At 39.4% G+C, this 20,977-nt stretch overlaps 1 protein-coding gene across 2 annotated transcripts in view; it reads left to right on the top strand.

Moving 5' to 3' along the window:
- The first annotated feature begins 1,630 nt into the window (after positions 1–1,630).
- Positions 1,631–20,977, top strand: part of C7 (complement C7) — a 54,178-nt gene continuing 34,831 nt past the window's right edge. Inside the window, exons 1-6 of one of the 2 annotated variants that reach the window (XM_045999192.1) lie at positions 1,631–1,839; positions 6,094–6,149; positions 8,110–8,185; positions 12,251–12,392; positions 14,684–14,831; positions 16,205–16,343. In XM_045999192.1, coding sequence (XP_045855148.1) covers positions 1,834–1,839; positions 6,094–6,149; positions 8,110–8,185; positions 12,251–12,392; positions 14,684–14,831; positions 16,205–16,343 — 567 coding nt within the window. In that variant the 5' untranslated portion in view covers positions 1,631–1,833. The remainder of the gene's footprint in view (positions 1,840–6,093; positions 6,150–8,109; positions 8,186–12,250; positions 12,393–14,683; positions 14,832–16,204; positions 16,344–20,977) is intronic. The other variant, XM_045999190.1, reaches the window with a different exon arrangement.

Here is a 20,977-nt window from a genome sequence, read left to right as displayed (position 1 = left end):
CCACCCCACCAGCTATCAGTGCAGCCAGGCCTACCCCGAAGGCAAACTGGAAGTGCTGGGGAGTTGAATCTAGGAGCCACCCTCAATCAATGATAGCGTGTTGGTTGATATATCTGCTTAGAGCACTTCTCAAAACAAGACAAAACCAAACCAAACCAAACCCCACAAAAAAACCCAGCCAAAACACAAACCCCAAACCCTTCAAACCCTCCAAAAAGCGTACTTGTAATTGATTTCCTATCTCAGAATCTGGGCTTTCAGGGGAATGCAAATGAACCCCTTTAATGTGGAATCATATACAGAGTACTTTTTTTTTTTTTTTTTTTTTTTTAAGATTTCATTCTCCAGTAATCTCCATACCCAACATGGGCCTTGAACTCACAACCCCAAGATCAAGAGTCACATGCTCCACTGATTGAGCCAGCCAGGCACCCCTGCACAATGAGTCCTTAAGAAGAGTCCATAACATTTGTAAATCATGTAATTGGAGTTGAACAACAGCAACAAAATCTTTCAGGAATTAAGGGTCATTTTCCCTGTGGCAAAATTTCTTCCACACAAATCACTAATGGTTTTAACAAAGGATGTGGAAGATTTGTCTCTGGGAGCCCATTTAATTTATGAAGGGAGGGTAGGGGTTAGTCTCTATTATTCAAGTTCTTTGGATAAAGAAAGATATAAATCATTAAAACTAGAAAATATTCACTAATGGAATGTTTAGTTATAAAATTACTCTCAACGCAAAAATCCTTTCCCACTTAACACTTACATCTCTCCTATTAATGCCCTAGCAGCAAGTGTCAGAATATTTGGTCAAACCATGGGAATCAAGTCATAGCTCAGCTTTAATAGAAAATCTGAACTCTTGCCCCCAAAATGCAGCTTTCATGAAATCTTTGAAAGTGATGCTGAGAACTGCTAGGATTAATGCAAACCTGTGGAGAACGAGGGTCTGGCAGAATTAGCCAAGGCAATAGCAGAAGAGGAGAAAATGGACAGAGGGTGATGGCCGTGATAAGAACTTTTCAGCAGTGAGCTCCACATCAAAGGATTAGGGGATGAACTTGGGAAAATTAATGATGCTCTTCAATATGTTTGCAAAACATGATGCTGTTTCCAACCATTCTGTGGAGGTCAAGCATGAGGGGATGGAGGTAATACTGTGTTAGTGTGTATGTGTATATATATATATATATATATATATATATATATATATATATGGTATAGTTGTTGTGGTGGTGTTTTTTTTCCCCTTTTTTTGTTGGGGGAAGTGGTGGAAATTCCACCCCCAAAATGTTCCATTTCTATTCTGAGTGACAGAACTGCATTTAGATCTTCTTTCTCACAGTGTTTAATCTCAAAGTCTGGTGTACAACACCCTTTAAGGAATCTGGAAAACATCTGCTTAGTTTAGAAGATTGAAATAGGAAGGAGGCTTATCCCTTGCCTTACATAGAGTCTCCTTTGGTTGAAAATCACTTAAACATCGAGCTGGGAACATTTGCTGTCTTTCTAGATTTACAGATGTTTTCTTAGAACTACACTTCCAAACAGTTCCAGCTGGCTAAAGCTAAGGCCTGTGTAAGTTGATAAGACGCATCTGGCTTCAAGACATGGACTAAATAGGGGGGCAGGCTCTTTGTGTCCCCAGAGAATCTGGTCGGGGTAGGAGCTACGTCTCCGAACCACTTGCTCTGTTTATGAGTGCCAAGTTAATCCACAGCAGTGAGAGACGGGAAAGGAGCAGGCTGTTGGGCTCTTCCTGCTGTTGAAAATTCACCGACACTCAGTGGAAATTTTCTTCCTTCTTCTGCTCTGAATGTTTCCCCAAACATGAAGGTAAGATAATAATTTCATTACTTTTGTAAACGAAGTGATCTCAAAAGGGAGTGAGGCTTAACCAAAATGACTCAAAAAAGGGGAAAACAGGAAGGAGAAAGATCTGGGGGTAACTTAAAAAAAAATCCTTATTTAAATATATTTAATAATTCAGCCAAAGTGAATTCCTTTTTCTTGTTTTGCAGTAAAATTAGTGGTTCAGAGGTCTGGGAATCAGAGACTGGAGAAAATGTTTATGAAAGTTCTGAGAAAGACATTAAGAAATACAATAGTACCTTTGTTGTTTCTTAGGGAAAATGTCCCTCCAGTGCACTTGGTTGGTTGGTTTGTTTGATTTGGGGTCATGCCATGAAACCCCATGATTTGACTCATTGAAGAGCTTTATATAAGTAAAGTTGAAGACTTGGAATTTTAGAATTTAGAATCTTTGATGAAAGGAAGGGTCGGGAATGTGAGAGTGGAGGATACAGATGGATGGAAGGCAATTAAAAGTTTACCAAGTACACGTGTTGGCCCAGTGCAATGTAGCCAAATGTTAGAAAAATTACAGTGCAGCCAAAGATAGGAGCAAAGACAGCAACTTGAACTTATTTTTGCATCATTTGTTATTAATTTGTGATTATTCTATCTTGTTCATTTGTTAAGATACTCTTTTTGGCAGCACCTGGGTGGCTTAGTTGGTTAAGCATCAGTTGGGCTCAAGTCATGATACCAGGATCCTGGGATTGAGCCCCATGTTGGACTCCCTCTTCCTCTCCTGTTCCCCATGCTTGTGCTCTCTCTGTCAAATAAATAAAATAAAAATCTTAAAAAAAAAAGATATTCTTATTGAAGGTGGGAAATGATAACTACTTCATTTTCAGGGACCCAGGTAACAAATTTCAAGAAATTCTCTTGGTTAAAGATTCAGCTTATATAGCTCATGAACAAAACTGCCTTGTAATAGGCAGACCTTCACAGGCTATAATAAGAGTACATCTATGGGGAAGGTGTTGGCAAAGGCAGTCCTGATGAAAAAAAAGTGTGTTCCCTAAAACTTGGTTGAAATTCTTTTAAAACATATGCAGTAGAATGTTAAGAATGAATTTTTTCATGATGCCTGCTTTTGCTGAGAGTTGAAGGCCAAGAACAGTAAGTGCTCAGTATCCCGACATTTTAGAGTGAGATGCTGGACAGGCAATGCAGTACTACAAAAAGCGCAGTTCAGGGCACCTGGGTGGCTCAGTTGGTTAAGAAGCAGACACTTGATTTTGGCTTAGGTCATGGTCTCAGGGTCCTGGGATGGAGCCCTGCATCAGGTTCCATGCTCACTGCAGACTCTGCTTAAGCCTCTCCCTGACTCCCCCCTTGCTCATGTGCGCGCTCTCTCTCTCTCTCTCTCTCTCTCAAAAGAAAAAAAAAAAAGTAGCTCTAAGTCTGTCTGGTGACCCTTTGACTATCTGCATCCTAAGAGTATGCAAGATCATGACCCTTAGAGTATGGGGGATATAGGAAATGATGTGGGAAACAAAGGCAAAAGAAAACATTATTTCCTTACTGCCTACTGCCCATTGACAAGTCCTTGCAACAGGTAGAGTGACCTTCCTCTAGGAACTCAGCTGCCTCAGTGTTGACACTTTGCTAAGAACAAAAGGCAATCTTAACTTAATGTTATCGTACACCCCCCTCCCCCCAAGATCCTGTAAGTCTACTCAAACATATACAGATTCCTTTGGAAACTTCCTTTATCTCTACTCCCCACCCCAACACCTCCAAGATGTATATGTTAGCAGTCATCCTCCAAGCGTATGGCCCACTGATACACATCTGAATGGTCTCATGACTAAGATATTATTAGACAGTAATAAATGATCTTTTCCTAACAATAGTTAACCCCTTCAGGGTTTTGGACACCTTGCTTCCAAAATTCCTTAGATACATACATTATCCCAATCCCTCTCCCAACTTGAAAGTATATAATCAGTCCCCCATCACAACTCCAGGGGTACTCCTTCTGCCCATGGGTCCTATCCCTGTACTTAAGTAAACCCACCTTTTTGGACTGAATTCCAAAGAATTCTTTCTTGACTGCTCTGAACCCCAACATTTCCACATCAGGGAGTGATACTCTAGTCGTGTCTGGGAAAATCTGAAGGCACAGGCTGGCTCACTGGCCCGTGTTCAGCAGAGTAAAACGACACAACAGTATTGGTTACATCCTGACATCCAGAGCTTGACAGGATGAAGATGTGAGCAGATCTCTCATGGACCCAATGTGGACCCCCTTTTTGGCTCTTGCCCCTCACCTTCCTGCTGCCGTGACTTTGAAGAAGACAGAGACAGCTCAGAGAGGTGGGAAGAAAAGCACAAGCCCAAGGGGGGGGGGGGAATTCTGAAGCAAACACCACTCCACCCTTGTTAGGAGCATCCGGGATTAGGAAGTAAGAGAGAAATTTAAAATTGAATACTGAATTGAAATTTGACTATTTAGATTGTTTTGGAATTTTTGTTTTCTGAAAATGTGACATTTTGTTAGTGACTAAAAGAGCTATAAGACAGGCTTTCCCAGAGGGAGGAAAAATGAGTTGACACAGCACAGAGCAAAGACATATTGAAAAAATAAAAAAGAAATCCTTGTTTTTAATTAAGAAAAGAAAACCCTTAAAAAATTTGTTGGTTTAGATTATGTGCTTTATGTGCTCATTGAAAAGTCAGAAAAGTATTCACAGCTTCCCCTGCCATTGTTCACTCATTTCCAGGATGCCCACCGCTATTAGTGTTTTGGTTTGTGTTTATCAGAAAAATAAGCTTTGTAGGACAATAAAAGTCAGAAGTAGGCAACTAGGATTTTATAACTGAAAGAAAGATACCTAATAAGACCTCGGTGATCTAGGAAGGCAAGTAGAAATGTCTGGAAAAAATGTTGGGAAGCCACTCTTCAACTACATGGAGAGAAAAAAACGTCTGAGGAGATCAGGGAGAAGAGAAAGAATATTGGTCTGTTAAAATGTGGGGTATGGTGGTGCCTGGATGGCTCAGTGGGTTAAAGCCTCTGCCTTCAGCTCAGGTCATGATCCCAGAGTCCTGGGATGGAGCCCTGCATTGGGCTCTCTGCTCAGTGGGGAGCCTGCTCCCCCCCACCCCCGCCTACCTCTCTGCCTACTTGTGATCTCTGTCAAGTAAATAAATAAAAAATCTAAAAAAAAAAAAAAAGTGGGGTATGATGGTCTTAAGGACTTTTACACTGGGTTATGAATTGAATACATTTGACACTCTCAGAGAGTCTCCACTAAGATTTGAATTCTATTCATGGGTGCCTTCAGTGGTCAAAGTAGGGAGATACAGAAAAGTAGAAAAAAAGATAATAGAAATCACCTGTATAATTTCATACCAGAAATAAAGGATTACCTTTTATTATGTCTTTCTAGATTTGTTTTTAATACTTTTTTAAAAAGATTTTATTTATTTATTTGAGAGAGAGAGAGCGAGTGAGAGAGAGCATGAGGGGGAGAAGGTCAGAGGGAGAAGCAGACTCCCCATGGAGCTGGGAGCCTGATGCAGGACTCCATCCTGGGACTCTGGGATCATGACCTGAATGGAAGGCAGTCGTTTAACTGAGCCACCCAGGTACCCCATGTTTGGTTTTTCAAACAAAATGTAACCCCATTTTATATATAATTTTGTAATCTACTAAATCTTCAATATTTAGGCTGGTGCTGTCATGGAAAGATGATTACAAAAGGCCTCTGAGGTGTTTTAAATCTGACCCAGCCACAGAACTAAGGGTCAGGGCGAGCGTCACCACCCTCTGACTAGGGATGTGCTTCAGCTTCGGTTGACTCTTCATGTATGATGCTTATTTCCCTTCTAACTCCGTATTCTTGGCTGTTCTTTCTTCCAGGCTTCCTCCTCTCCGGGTGTCCTTATGAGTGTTGAAGTTAGAGTGAAGATGAGTGGAGAAAGGAATTAAAAGATCCCTAAAGAGAGGTTCTAATGAGTGAAATTTTCCACTTGTATGGCCATGACATTCCCCAGCCCCTAGTTGTCTTTACAGAAATGAACAGTAGAGGGCGAGCTCAACAGAACTGTATTAAACTTTTATTTGGAATGGAAATTTAAAGGACAAGCACAGTCGTTGAGCCTGGTCCATGGTTCTTTCCTCCTTTATATTCCCAACTCACAAATCTTGACTTGTAGGAATGTGTTCACTTTCAACTCATTAAAGAAATGCAAACTAAAGTAATGTTTATTTCCTCCTCCCTCTTCACCCCCCAGGTAATAATTTTATGCATCTTGGTGGGATTTATAGGAGAGTTCCAAGTTTTTTCAAGGTGAGAATTTTTTTGGAAATCATTAAAAATTGTTTTTTATTTTTAAGAAGTTCTTTAGTACATGGCCTGATTTTTACATTGCAGCCTGACACATCTTTATCCCTTAATATTTTATATTTCCACATTTTGAGAAAAGGCAATGATAGCAGAAGCTTGTTTTATTCTTATTCTTATATTACTTTATTTTTTTCCTGTAAGAAAGAAACCTGAAATATAAAAATACCTCAAGGTTTTCTTCTTTTTTTTTTCAAGGTTTTCTTCTTATCCCAGTATCGTGATTTTACCTGCAATTCAGAGAATTGAACCGACCTTAGAACTGACACAACTTAGGGCAGAATTTGACTTTTAAATGAAGTCGTTGCAAAACATTCTTTGAATTTTAAAGGTTGAGAGTTTTTTTTTTTGTTTTGTGTTTTTCCTTAACAGAAATGCAGTTGACATACAATGTTACATGAGTTTAAGGTGTACAACATAGTGATTTGACAAGTCTATACGTTATGCTATACTCACCTCAAGCGTAGCTCGAGTCTGGATCAGAGATTTTTCTTTTTCTTTTTTTTTTTTAAAGAAATTAGGTTTATTGACTCCTGAGACCTGGGAAAAGCCAACCTCATTTACCCATGGCTTGTTTTGCTCTCATCAGTTGGGTGAGATAGGACCACATCAGTTCCCTTCATCGGCCTCTCAGAATATGTTTCAGAAGCCGAGCTATGATGGGGATGCACAGAGAACCAACACAGTACACAGAGTCCACCAGCTGACTCTGATCTTGAAATAGTTGATTTCAGTGCAGATGTGCTCCGTTCTCTGGGAGAGGGCTGCATGCCCTACTGTGGGAGCACAGAGGAGAGAAGGGCCAGCTAGCTTTCCTTCCTAAGCTTCGGTGTTTGGGGAAGTCCTCTGCCTGTCCCTGGGACCCAACATAGAACAATGACAAGTTCGATGGTTTAAGGGTCACAGACACTGAGGCTTTGGATCATTATGGCCATGTCAAGATGACAGATTAGCAACATTGTCTCCATAAAAGCATGTGAGGCACATACGCTACAAAGGGGACAACTTACTCAGGGTCACCTCAGAGGCTTACGATGAGTGCAAATCACCTTGACTCCAGATGTCTCCAAGACTAGGAATGTGATCAAAATGCAGAAATCAGGAGTCTGATTTCCTCTGCCCCTTGTGAAATGTGCTTTTAGGCTAGGCCAAGCCATGTGATCTTCTTGGCAAAGCAGAGTTAAGCATCACATGAGAACCGACTGTCCTTTTTCATGTATTTGAGTGGAGTAGAATTGTTCAAGCTCAAATTGACTCTTCTTGGGTGTGTTCTTGAGAAAGAAGTAGCCTAAATGAACAGGGGGAATACCTAAAAGTAATTTTCTGTCCCTTTAGTCTTGACCAGGTTTCAGTTTCTCACTTCTCAGAGGGTCTTTTTAGAGCTTTTTGTCTTCCAGTGAAGAGTTTCTGTATAACTCTTCAATTTGTCATTCAGAATCCTTTCAAAGGCCAGAATACCTTCCTCTTATATGTTCTCACCTACCCTCTCACATGTGAACAGTCTCTTATCTGTATTTCCACAATACATTATACAGTACACATTTCTGGTATGAAATTGATCAAATGATATATATTGTATTACAGATCATGTTTATATGATCATATTATGATTATTTGTTTATACATCTGCATCTTTGTCCTCTCCTCTACCCATAGGCTGTGACCTATCTCTTATTGTTTTCTACAGCTCAGGTGTCTGAATTAAATGTCTGGTACCTAATAGATGTTTAATAAATATTAATCTCTAAAAAAGTTTGCTCCTTTCCACATACATTTTTATATATCTTGGGATGCTTTTGGTGCCTTTTAAAAAATTGTAAAGCAATTTTTTTTTTTTACTATTTTTGACCATTCTTTGTGTTTCCCTTCTCTTTATCTTTCTATCTGACTTATAACAATTTGACAGAGCTGCCTCTCCAGTCAATTGCCAGTGGGATTCCTATGCTTCATGGTCAGAATGCAATGGTTGTACCAAGACTCAGGTAGGACCATACTAAAACTTTGTGCTTATTGTTTCTTTATTGTATATATTTTTTATACTGATATAGCTGATTTATGGACAAAAGATATTAGCTTTTGACATGTTATTTTTTGCATTTTTTAACACAATTAGTAATTTTAAAGGGAGAAAAGTAATGCTTTAATAATTAATAATGTAATAAAGTAATTTCTGCATTCTTATTTTTCTTGCAGGACTTTTCTAAATCTTACATTTGAGCCTAGAATTGTACATAGGATAAAGCAATTCACTAACTCTTTAACTATTAGAGAAACAGAAGAGTGTGAAATGAAGTTAGTATATAATTCAAAATCTGTTTCATATTTACTGGGTTCACCTTTTCTTCGTATTTTAAACAAACACTGACAAGGTCAAAATGGTAGCTTTGTTTTACCTAAGTAATAGCGAATGACCATGAAGAGTGAAACATTTTGCACTTTTTTTTTTTTTTAAAGATTTTAGTTTTAAGTAATGTCTACACCCAACATGGACTTCCAACTCACAACCCAGAGATAAGAGTCTTGTGCTCCACTGACTGAGCCAGCCAGGAGCCCCTGCATTTTTAAATTTTTTAAGGTTTAATTTCTAAGTAATACAAATAAAATGCTGGACTTGATCTGGAGATAATAGAGGCCTTCTTAAAGTGCCTGTTTCCCCCCTCCCTTATTTTATTTTATTTTATTTTTAATATTTTATTTATTTATTTGACAGAGAGAGAGTTAACAAGTAGGCAGAGAAGCAGACAGAGAGAGGGGGAAGCAGGCTCCCTGCTAAGCAGAGAGTCTGATGTGGGGCTTGATCCCAGGATCCTGAGATACTCACCTGAGCTGAAGGCAGAGGCTTAACCCACTGAGCCACTCAGGTGCCCCCCCCGCCTTATTATAAGTTACTTATTCGAGAAAACATGGGAAAGTCTATATAAAGAAAACTCTACTTGTAATTTTACCATTTAAAAGATATGAACATACCATCATTTTGCTATTCTTTCAATTTATCTTCTCTGTGTGTTTGTAATTTTTAAAAATAGAATTGTTTGATTATAGTTTTATATTCCACTATTAAAAATTTTTTTGTTTAAAATTTTTTTTTAATTTTTAAAAAGATTTCATTAATTTACTAGAGAGAGAGAGAGCACAAGCAGGGTAAGGGGCAGAGGGAGAAGCAGGCTCCCCACTGAGCAGGGAGCCCGACAGGGGGCTGGATCCAGGACCCTGGGGTCATGACCTGAGCCAAAAGTAGACACTTAATGACTAAGCCACCCAGGCACCCCTAAAATTTAAAAAAAAAACCAAACTCCATGCCACATGTGGGGCTTGAACTCATGACCCTAAGATTAGGAGTAGCGTGCTCCACTGACTGACTCAGCCAGGTGCCCCTCTATCCTACTGTTTTTTTTGTTTTTTTTTTTTAAAGTGGCTCTGTGCCCAGCAAGGAGCCCAACATGGGGCTTGAACTCAGGGCTGTTAAATCAAGATCCGAGCTGAGATCAAGAGTTGGGCACTTAACCAACTGAGCCACCAAGGTACCCCTCTACTATTTTAAAATTATACTTTCGGTTGGAATTTTAACAGCTGTATTATTTTCCACTATTTGAGTATACCGATCTTATTTATCTATTTTCCTATTGTGTGAGATTAGGATTTTTGTTATTATAAATAAAACTTCAGTGAACATTTTTGAACATAGAAATCAGCCCTCTGTTCTGATAATTTTCTTAGGATAAATTCCAAAAATATAATGCTTATTTTAAAGGTTTTAAACATTTGAATGATTAAAGATGTTTTTATTGAAATATAATTAACACATGACATTGTATTAGTTTCAGATATACAACACGATTCTATATTTGCAAAATATTTTAAAGGTGGTTCTGTTTGAATAAAAATGTGTATTTAAAAATCACTTTTTAATTATTAAAATAACAGAACCATATTATAGAAGATAATTTCTGTTTTGAAGCATCATCACAATCATCACTTTCATCAAATATTTGGTACCTACATGAGTGGTATTTATAAAACAAGTTACACAAATGCAGAATTTGGCTTTTGGCGAATAGATGACTACTCTGATTACAGGAAAATGGGTACATGAATAACAAGGCAAAAGTCAGACACCAACTACAGAAAACATTTTTATAATTTAACAACAAGTTAAGAAAGAATGTTAAATAGAAAGAGATGGAAGGTATTTTTCATATTAGTATTTTTTTCTTTGCATAAAGGTCATCATGCAATGATTATATCGCTAGATTATAATGACAAAATTTTCATCCAGAAGGAGACAAGTGAAAATGAAAATAGGGTCATAAGACCAGAATTTGTCAGGTGAGAAGGAGACTGTTCTCAGTGGGCAGCTGTCAAGGTCATGCTCATATTGAGAGAGAGGGAAGCATTCTTTAGACACACTACACAATCTGTGCTTTGGAACTTTGGAAAAGGACAATTTAATAAGACACGTATGAGAGGTGTCTTCATCAATAAAACATGGAGATTAAAAACTTACGAAGGAACTGTGCTGAGCTCCATTCCCCACTCCTATTCCCCCAAGACTGCTCTGCTTGGACCCAACAGAAGTTGCCAGGGTCAGCCCCAGGCTGACAAAACCGCTCAAAGAGCAAATTACATTCCTGTGACCCTTTGTCCGAAAGAATCCCCACTTCTAACCCAGCTTAGGAGGGATGAGGCGATTCCACCTTGGCTTGTGATGAGGGACAGAAGCAGAAGTGTGTTCACATTTAGCCCAGAAGGCTGACCTATAGTCTGCAAAGTTCCCATAAGGACCAAATACATGAGGTTCTCATGACCACCTGTTCATCTCACTGATGGTTAATATTGAGCCCAATGACAAGCACCAGAGAAATCCTGCAAAAGTATTTTCATGAGTAGAAATTCAAAGAAGACATTTATGATCTGATACTCCCTGCACGTCCCCTCCCCCTTGAACACGAAGTACGTAACCACCAGCTTCACAGAGCAAAAGTGCAGCTCTTTCTCCCCATGCGCCCTTGTCCCCTGCTATAATCAAAACAACTTTTTGCACCAAAAACATCTCAAAAATTCTTTCTTGACCATTCCACTCCTGGCCCCACATCAGTCTGTATATCCTGTCTTCCCTGTTGGTCTTTGCTCAAGGCTTAAATTCTCTGGAATATCAGATTTTGTTTATTTTTTTAGATAGGGAAAAGGTGAGTACAGAAAGAGGCTCACACGATTCATTTGACTGCTGTTGGGGACGCAAAGGATTTTGTGGACCTCTGTGTGTTTAAGTGTTAGATGCATGGTTTCATATTGACTAACTGAATTTTAGGACGAATTGTTTGTTTCTCACGTGGCTCGATGATTTCCTCTATTTTCCCCATACTTTCTCTCCCAGAGATTTGCCTTTGACATGTTTCCCATTTCAGAGGCCAGTGATTTTGTTTGTCTAGTAGAATCCTGTTGCAGAAGTAGCTTCGTCTTTGGACTACCGAGGCCTCTGCGTTGTCAATTTGCCTTCCGTACTGACATAGAAGGTTCTCCAGATTGCTTTGCCTTGCCTTGTCTTCTGAAGAAGGCTTAACATTCAACTCAAATCAATTACCAGCACTTTTCCAAAGGCTTTTCTGACTTAATTGCTCCTTAACCCTGGTTCCTAGGATCCTTCCCCCCACCTCTGGCAAAATTGGTTTCACCTTTCGAGTTAGAGCCTGGCACACAGCTTGAGAGCAAAAACATGAAGCATCTGTAATGGAACCAGTTTGCTTATGTGTCTATCCAGCTCTTTCAAGTTACTTTCTGAAAGGTCCACTAGTGTTATTTATTTATTTTTTTTACGCTCAATCCTGAGAATAAATAAGTAGCTGGGAGTCCTTCCTAAGTAGTAATCCAAGTGTCACGGGACTCAAGGACAAGTGGGTCTGTGGGTTTATTGATTTTGGAGGTTTTATACCTGCCCATCAGAACAGTTTCCTGAACGCTGTTTCTTCAATTGTATTCATTTCTCCCCGATTTTGTCTCTCAGACAAAGGAAAGGAGACGTTCAAAAGCAGTACCTGTTTTGTGTTTAGACTCGCAGGCGGTCTGTTGCTGTTTATGGGCAGTACGGCGGTCAATCTTGCGTCGGAAGTGCATTTGAAACACAATCGTGTGAACCTACACTAGGATGTCCGGTGGAAGAGGGATGTGGAGAGCGGTTCAGGTGTTTCTCAGGTATCTTTTCCATAGGTTTGGACACTCCATGCCGAGTGTAAATTCAAATGTTATTGGATCAACTTGCTCAGTATGTATTGTTCAATTTTACTGAATTTATATTGGCCTGAAAATTAATTTTGTTGGCATATTAATTATACACTCAGCTATCATTATTTCAAATGTAATGTCATTATTTCATCTGGTAACAAAGGTGGATATACTCCTTGCTTCTTTGAAAAGAAATATGGCAATTGATAGACCCAGACTGCTCTCGACATTGCATTTTTGGTGAAGATGCAGAGTGTCTGGTACATCAAGATTGGGCAAAAACAAGGTTCCTGCCCAAGTTATTATTACGCTTACAAGGAAAGCAACTCTGATTAGCTAATGGAGAAGCAATACAGGTCACTCCTAAGCACAGGGTGATTGAAACATAATTTCAAGTGTGGGCACTGAGGATTATTTGACCTATTGTTTAGGTAGCATTGGTGCAGTCAGGTTAATTCAACAACTTTTAGCAAATATTTATTATTGTTATTATGCTCCAGATATAGTGGTGAGGGTTGTGGATATGTAAATGAAACACATAGCTTCTTCCTTCATGAATATTAAAGTTTATGGGCAGAATAGCACATAAATAATCCCTGTATTAGAAGTGCTCCTCAGTAATACCTCTCTAACTCCTTTTTTATTTCCAAAACCCAAATCAGATGGCTCCTCTTTTAGGAAGCATTCCTTAACTCCTCAATTGACAAATCCTTTCTCTGTGTTCCCTATGTATGTTGTACATATGTACGTTGTACCATCTGTAATCTGGGGTGTTTGTTGGTCTGGTTACCTCTCTTGTGAACTCCTTGAGGATATGGCTGATATTCCTTTAATTTTTGCATCTGAAGTACCTGGTACATAGTAGACTCTCAACAAATGTTTGGTGCATGGGATTGTGTGAGACAACAGTGGGGTACATGGGACACCATCAGAACAGGTGTCTGCAATGCATAGTATGAGAACATAAACGAAGGACTTGTACTACAACCTGTGGTATAGGGATGGTTTCTGAGAGGAGCTAATATGTACTTTGATTTTTGAAGGACATGCACATAACAGGTAGAGAAGCCCTTCGAGGCTGAGAGATGTATTAGAGCAAGGAGATGAGAGAAAGCCTGGCCTTTAATTCACGTAGGTGTGATGAGGGTATAGGAAGCAAGTCGAGGAATGGCTGAAATAATGCTGGGGAGGTAAGCGAGGGTTAGATCGTCTGGTACCCTTCAGTGCCTCCTCCATGCCCATCTACCATAACAATTACATTGCGGGATTATAATGATCTGTGTCTTCATAGTCCTTCCAACTAGATCATAAAGTATATGAAAAGCCCAGCATATCATTTTTATTTTTATCTGTGCCTTAACATCTGGAAGGGCACCTTGCACAGAGTAGGTGCTAAAGAAATGTTGAGTTTTAACCTTTTTACCCCGTTTCCATGATCTCACAGTCTTACACAGCAAATCACCAAAACAAGCAGAGCTTCGGCATCCTGGTCGGTGATTAAAAAAAAGAATGAACTGAAAGTTGAAGGGCAGGATATGAATCTATCTTTCTAGTGGTTGGCGCCTTTTGCTTTTGGGGAGATTCAGACAAATGGCTTGATTATGGCTGAGAGCCTGGAATTTGAATTTGACTTTTATTTTTAATTTTGTTTCCAGCTGAGGTCAGGATCTATTTTGTGTGTTAGATTATGAGGGCCATGGGGGTGCCTGTGTGGTTCAGTGGGTTAAAGCCTCTGCCTTCAGCTCAGGTCATGATCTCAGGGTCCTGGGATCAAGCCCCACATCGGGCTCTCTGCTCAGCGGGGAGCCTGCTTCCCCCTCTCTCTCGGCCTGCCTCTCTGCCTACTTGTGATCTCTCTTGGTCAAATAAATAAATAAAGTCTTTGGAAAAAAATAGAATATGAGGGCCAAAATAATCACCAGTCCTTCCCTGGACACGGGAAGATTGATCTCAAATTCACAGTAGAATATTAGTGCAGAGTTGGGGTCCAGGGAACATTTTTTTTTTTAAAGATTTATTTATTTAATTTAGAAAAAGTGACCACAAACAGGGGGAGGGGGAGAGGGAGGGAATCTTCTGAGCATGGAACCCCACACAGGGCTTGATATCATGACCCTGAGATCATGACCTGAGCTGAAGCCAAGAGTTGAAGCTCAACTCACTGAGCCATCCAGGCACCCCAGAGGCAAAACCTTTTCAATCCTAGGTAGTTTTCGCCTTCTTCCTTCTTTTATTTTTGTTGGGGGCTTATTTGTCTACAGGCCAGTGCATCAGCAAATCTTTGGTTTGCAATGGGGATTCTGACTGTGAAGAGGACGGTGCTGATGAAGACAGATGTGAGGACTCACAAAGCAGACCTTCCTGTGACCTTGATAAACCTCCTCCCAACATAGAACTTACTGGAAATGGGTAAGGTACTGGGCAGCTTCCTGTGTATATGGATGGGCTGTACCTTTTCATTTTGTTTTTGTTTTATAGTTTGGTAAGTCTAATAACAAGTCATAATAGTTAAGCCTTTGGCTCAGAGCTGTTTGCCACATTCTGAAACACTAAAAAAATTCTTTTGAAGTTTTATTTATTTAAGTAATTTCTATCCCCAGTGTAGGGCTCAAACTTACAACCCCGAGATCAAGAGTCCCATACTCCCTGACTGAGCCATCCAGGAGTCTTACCTGTATACCTAAAAATATATGTGGTAAATGTAGAGTGTCCACTTGTCCCTGGACTATCCTGCTTTTAGCACTGGAGGTCCTATGTCCAGTGAAACCCCTCAGACCTGGGAAAACCCAGATGGTTGATCACCTTCTGGGAGAAAGGTAGAAATGGAGAGAGAGACAGAGCGAGAACTGGTTCAGTGACAATTATGGGGAGCTACTCAAGAGAACAAAGAGATATTAGAATAAGAACAGAGAAAGAATGGAGAAAGTGCTGTGTTGGGATATTTAAGCTTGAAAAAGAATTGTCTTAACCAGCTGGAAACTTTCATTTTCAAGTGAAGTTGGGACAATCCCATGTTGTCTTTTCAAAAGGAATTCTGAAGGACTTCTAAGGGTCAGATCCAAGTTGAGATTTTAAGGCTTTAAAATAGTTTATTTTAGAGTCAGAGGTGGTTTTTCTGTAATATTTTAAATTCATTAACATAGAAATGGTAAAATTAGTCTAAAGAGTGTACCATTCAGTATGCTAAGAGGCAATTTAGGTGAAATTTATTGTAGAAAGTTCCCTCCTGGGACACTTGGGTGGCTCAGTCGGTTAAGCATTTGCCTTCAGCTCAGATCATGTTCCTGGGGTCCTGCGATCAAGCCCCACGTGGAGCTCCCTGCTCAGTGGGAAGCCTGCTTCCCCCTCCCTCCCTCCCTGCCCTTCCTCCCTTTCTTCAAATAAATAAAATCTTTAAAAAAAAAAAAAGAAAGAAAAGAGAAGAAAAGAAGAATTCCCTCTCCTCGAGAGTAATCTTAGTTGTATTGGTTTTATCTATAGACTCAACACAAATCCAGCTCTTGCTGTAGATACAAAAGGACTGTGTGTTTTCCAAACATGTTCTTAGACTGAAGGGATGTTGGAATCTCCCAGCTTTTAGTTTTAGCCATTATACACCCAGGGAAGGTTGGATAATGTATGGTGTGCATTAGGAAACTGTTCTCATTATTTGAACTCTCTCGAAGAGATACTTAACTGTAATGTATTTCAAGTTTTTCTAAATTCTTTTTCAACAAGTGCTGTTTCTGGTTTTTAATCATCTTTTCTTCTTTCCTTCCCTCCCCCCCCACCTTTTTAAACAGTTACAATGAACTTACTGGCCAGTTTAGGAAGACAGTCATCAACACTAAAAGTTTTGGTGGTCAATGCAGAAAAGTATTTAGTGGGGATGGAAAAGACTTCTACAGACTGAGTGGCAATATCCTTTCTTATACATTCCAGGTACTTAATTTCATTGATTTAATTTATTTTTAATCTGTGAATTATTGCCAGAGATTGTTACTTATATGATATTGATTTTTTGGTATTTGTTGAGCATTTATTTGTGGCTTAATATTTGGTCAATTATTACAAATGTTTTATATGGGCTAAAGATACATATTCTTTAACTCTGGAGTACAGGGCAATGACACTTTCAATTTGCCTCATTTAAGCTAAACTATTCTTTTTTTCTCATTTTCAAGTTCCTCGACCATATGGGCCTTAAACTGGATGGTCTGTCCCTATATGGGTGTCAAAACTCAAGGGCCTGGTCATGACTGGTCATGATGATCGCCTTACCACTGCCACGGCATCAGCTCACTTGAAAATGCTTTTATTTTTCAATTGTGAAATATATCATATATGCAAAAGAAAGTGACAAATATAAACATACAGCTTGAAGGAAACTAATCAAACAAATACTCATATATGCCCACTACTCACCATAGAATTGCCAAAGATTGACTTAAAGGCTCTCATCTATGCCTCTCTGGCCATATCCTCTCCACTCTTACTCCCTAGACAACCACTATCTTCTGTTTTATATGAATCACTTGTCTTTCTGTATACATTTATCTCATATGTCTTTGTCCCTAAATAAAAATTTGTGATTCACTTTTGCCTGTTTTTTGGCCATTTATATAAGCCAGTCCTATAGTATACATTCTATGACTTTTGTTCATTCAAAATTATGGTTTTGAAATTTATTCATGCTGATGTAGATGACATTTTTATTGCTGGTTCCAATTTTTTCTTATGAAAATGTCTTGCACATTCTTGTGCATGAGTCATGCAGATGAGCTAGAGCTTCTCTAGGGCATACACCTTGTACCTGAATTACTGCCTTGCAGGTTATGTACAGTTTACACTCTGCTCAGTAAAGTTTCCAAAATGAATGTGCCATCAATTTATGCCCTATCAGCAGTGTGGAAGGGGGAGTCTGTGCTCCTTATCCTCGCCAACATCTGCATTGCTAGAATTTTCCATCTTGCTTAGGGTGTCAGGGTCTTTTTTCCAGGCTCCTGCTTCTTATAAGCTCTTTCTGTCATATACACCTAACCTCCTTCTCTACCAGGATTTCCACGCAAAATCCACTCACACAGCAACAGTTATGGATTTAGGGAGAGAATCCTGAACATCTGAAGGGAATATAGAGGAGAGATTTTCTGTTGCAGTCATGCCAACGCAGTCAACAACAATGGTTGATGTCCTACATCATAAAACATCTGTCCTTTTAGAACCTCAATAAATCAAAGTTTCTGGTCTCATCCCATTTCAGCTTCTCTTGTTCTAAGACCTCTTCTTCTTTCACTCCTTTCCTCCCTTCTTCCTAGAATTCTGAAAATTTCCAGCTCTGTGCTTCTTACCTATTACTCCCAAATTTGTAAGCTAAAAACTATTAGGATGTTCAGACAGAAGGGTTTTTGTTTTTCAAACTTAACCCTCTTCAGAATGCAGTTTTCATTATAAATAGCAAACAGCATTACAATAGAATAAGTTATATTTAAGAACTACTTTGTCATGGGGGCGCTTGGGAGGCTCAGTTTGTTGAGCATCTGATTCTTGATTTTGGCTCAGATCATGATCTCATGAGTCATAAGATGGAGCCGTGTGTCGGACTTTGTGCTCAGCAAGGAGTCTGCTTGAGATTCCGTCTCTCTCTCTCTCTGCTCCTTCTTGCTCTCACTCTCTCTTAAATAAACAAGTCTTAAAAAAATACTGTTTCATGGAAATGAAAAGAGAACTTGATCTGAAAAATACTGGTAGCTGTCAATTTTTTAATATCTCCTGTGGCATCTGTACTGTTTTAGGCAGTTTGTGTAGGTTTTATCCTTATAATATCTTTGGAAGGTGAGTAATATTTTACTATTTTATATAGGTAGAAATTGAGGCTCAGAGTACTTTAGCAGACTTGCTTTAAATCACCAAATTAATAAGTAGTAGAGTTTGGATCCAATCTGTCAGATTTCACAGCCCTTTCTTTTTCTAGCTTATTTTACTCTCCCAATATCTTGTATTTAATTGCTTTCCCATCTCTAAATTCTATGCAGTGAATCATATGTACTGTAATGTAACCATTGGCCAGAAAGGATAATGTAACATAGGCATATGTAGAAATATTTTTTCTTCTCTTCCTAGGAGAATGTGTTGATAATTCTTTCATAATTATAAGAGAGATAATTGCATATATATTTTTTGGGGTCAAATTTAGAGAGTTACAGAGCAGAGAAAATCATGAAAGAATTTCTGACATTGTTGGAAGACAGATATACTGGAAGTCTGCAGCCTTCTGAAGAAGAGAACTAATTTAATAACAGCATACCCCTGACATTCATTTCAGCATGGCTTGGATTTTGCATTGACATCTGAAATGTCTTTCCAGTCTCTGAATGTGAAGGTGTTTGTCAGAGGTAGAGGGAAATTATAACCTGTTATTGAGTGAAGAATGGAGATGTTTTGAGGATCGAGCCTGAGGGAAGTGAAGTAGAAGCACTAGGCAGTGAGTCAGTCATTGAAGAGCAAACCCAGTGTGGAGATTGGGATGGGAAATGCTCTCCACAACTCAGACAGACCTGAGGCCACTGGGTATTCAGCTGCCTCTGAGTGGAAGATGGCTTTTGGCCCATTGGCACATAAACATTAGTAAATAAACAGGAAACAGAATTGGTCAGTCCATTTTATAGCCTGTTTCAGTTATTACCATTGTGGTTTGTCCAGAGCAAATCTGGTTTCATGTTGACTAAGCCACTCTCTTTGATGCCATGCACTGTCTCTGTTCGCTCATATTTCTCATACTGCAAGGAATTCTTGGACACATAAACACATTCCTCCTCCGTGGGTGTTTTGGGAAGGACCACTTTGCTAGTTCAGCCTGGAGACTGTGAAAGACTGTTGTGTTCATCGTCAGCTTATAATGAGTGCAGAGGGGAGTAAAGATGAAGGTGGAGAAAATTAATTACTTCCTGGCTTCTCCTGTATTTAGTCTTGAATGTACTTCATTATATTTTTGGAAAAGAGATCTTACGTACATATCAAGTAAATAACAAAATCGTGTTCTTTTTTAAAAAGACTTATTTATTTTAGAGAAAGAGAAGGAGCGCATGAGCAGTGGGGAGGGACAGCAGGAGAGGGAGAGAATCTCAAAACAGACTCGCTGCTGAGCATAGAGCCCAACATGGGGCTTGATCCAACCACCCTGAGATCATGACCTGAGCTGAAATCAAGAGTCCGATGCTTAGCCGACTGAGCTACCCAGGTGCCTGGCTCTTCTTTTCTTTCTTTTCCTTTTTTAAAGATTTTATTTATTTATTTGACAGAGAGAGAGAAAGTACAGAGAGGGGAGGAGCAGAGGGAGAGGGAGAAGCAGACTCCCTGCTGAGCAGGGAACCTTAATCCCAGGACCCTGGATCATGACCCGAGTCAAAGGCAGCTGCTTAACCAACTGAGCCACCCAGGTGCCCCCTTCTTTTCTTTGTAATACTCTAAAAATGTGGGTACTGTCATTTCTATTTTACAATTGAGGAAAGTTGAGACAAAAAATATTGAAGAATTTACCCACAATCATAGAGTTACAGATAACAAATATGGAATGTGAACTCAAGAAGTATGTCTGCAGAAGCCTTGCAGCACAGTCTACTTAAGCGGAATTAGAATATATATACATTTGCTAGGACTAAACCAGTAGAGAAAGAAAAATTGAAGCTGTGGGAGAGGGAATAAGCAACCAATTTAATACATCCTTAGAAGTGGTGGGAAGGAACACAATAGAGATGAGACAAATTAGCTTTAGGTGGAGGAAGGACACCTGCGGAAGAAAGGAAGTGAAAAGATGTAAATATGCTTGTGGACTTACTGGCCAGAGTTTAGGAGAGCTCATGTCTGATAATGGGAATGTTTGTAAGAAAGAGGTTAGAGGTATTTTCTGAGAGTGAGGGAAGTGGTTCTAAGATTGGGGGACTGAGGTAGGTAGAATTTTTGAAATAGATACTGTAGAGAACGGAAGAGAAAGAGAGTGGAAGTATAGGGATGCTGCACTGTATTGAGGGTTCCCCTGAGACTGGAAATCATGAGCGGACTTACAGTGGTACTGATCGATTAGCTGTGTGACTTTTCTATCATAGTGTTAAGCAGATTGGCTGCGAGCATTGAAACAGGGTTGGAATTCTGCCAGGAAAACATGATGGCAGAGCATATCTAGGGAAGAGAGTTCAGTCATCGGCGAGAGAGTGGTTGAAGTCATGAACCATGAGGTCTATCTGAAAAAGAAGGAAGTTAAAAATATGAAGGCGGTAATAGAGAGAGAGAAGGGAAACCAAGGAGATGAACTTGTGTCTATAAAGTTGAATAATGGCTCTGGTGATAATAGAATGAGAGTCAAAAGGGTAAGAAGTGGCAGAATGTAGGATGTTTGAATCTGTGATTTCAGAGGAAGGATCAGTTTGGGGGCTTCTAAGTTGGTTGGAGAGTGTATTAATTAAGGGTCATTGAAGAAGATCATGTTACCTTGAAAAAGTGACTTGCAGCTCTGTGTAGAGTGGATGAGAGTAAGAAATGGTGAACTAAAGCAGCTAAAGAAGCTATTTGCATTAATCAAG

The sequence above is a fragment of the Meles meles genome, chromosome 3, assembly GCF_922984935.1.
Source record: "Meles meles chromosome 3, mMelMel3.1 paternal haplotype, whole genome shotgun sequence".
NCBI classification, from domain to species: domain Eukaryota; kingdom Metazoa; phylum Chordata; class Mammalia; order Carnivora; family Mustelidae; genus Meles; species Meles meles.
Note: the sequence above shows the minus strand (reverse complement) of the source record. Positions and strands in the feature narration are given on the sequence as shown.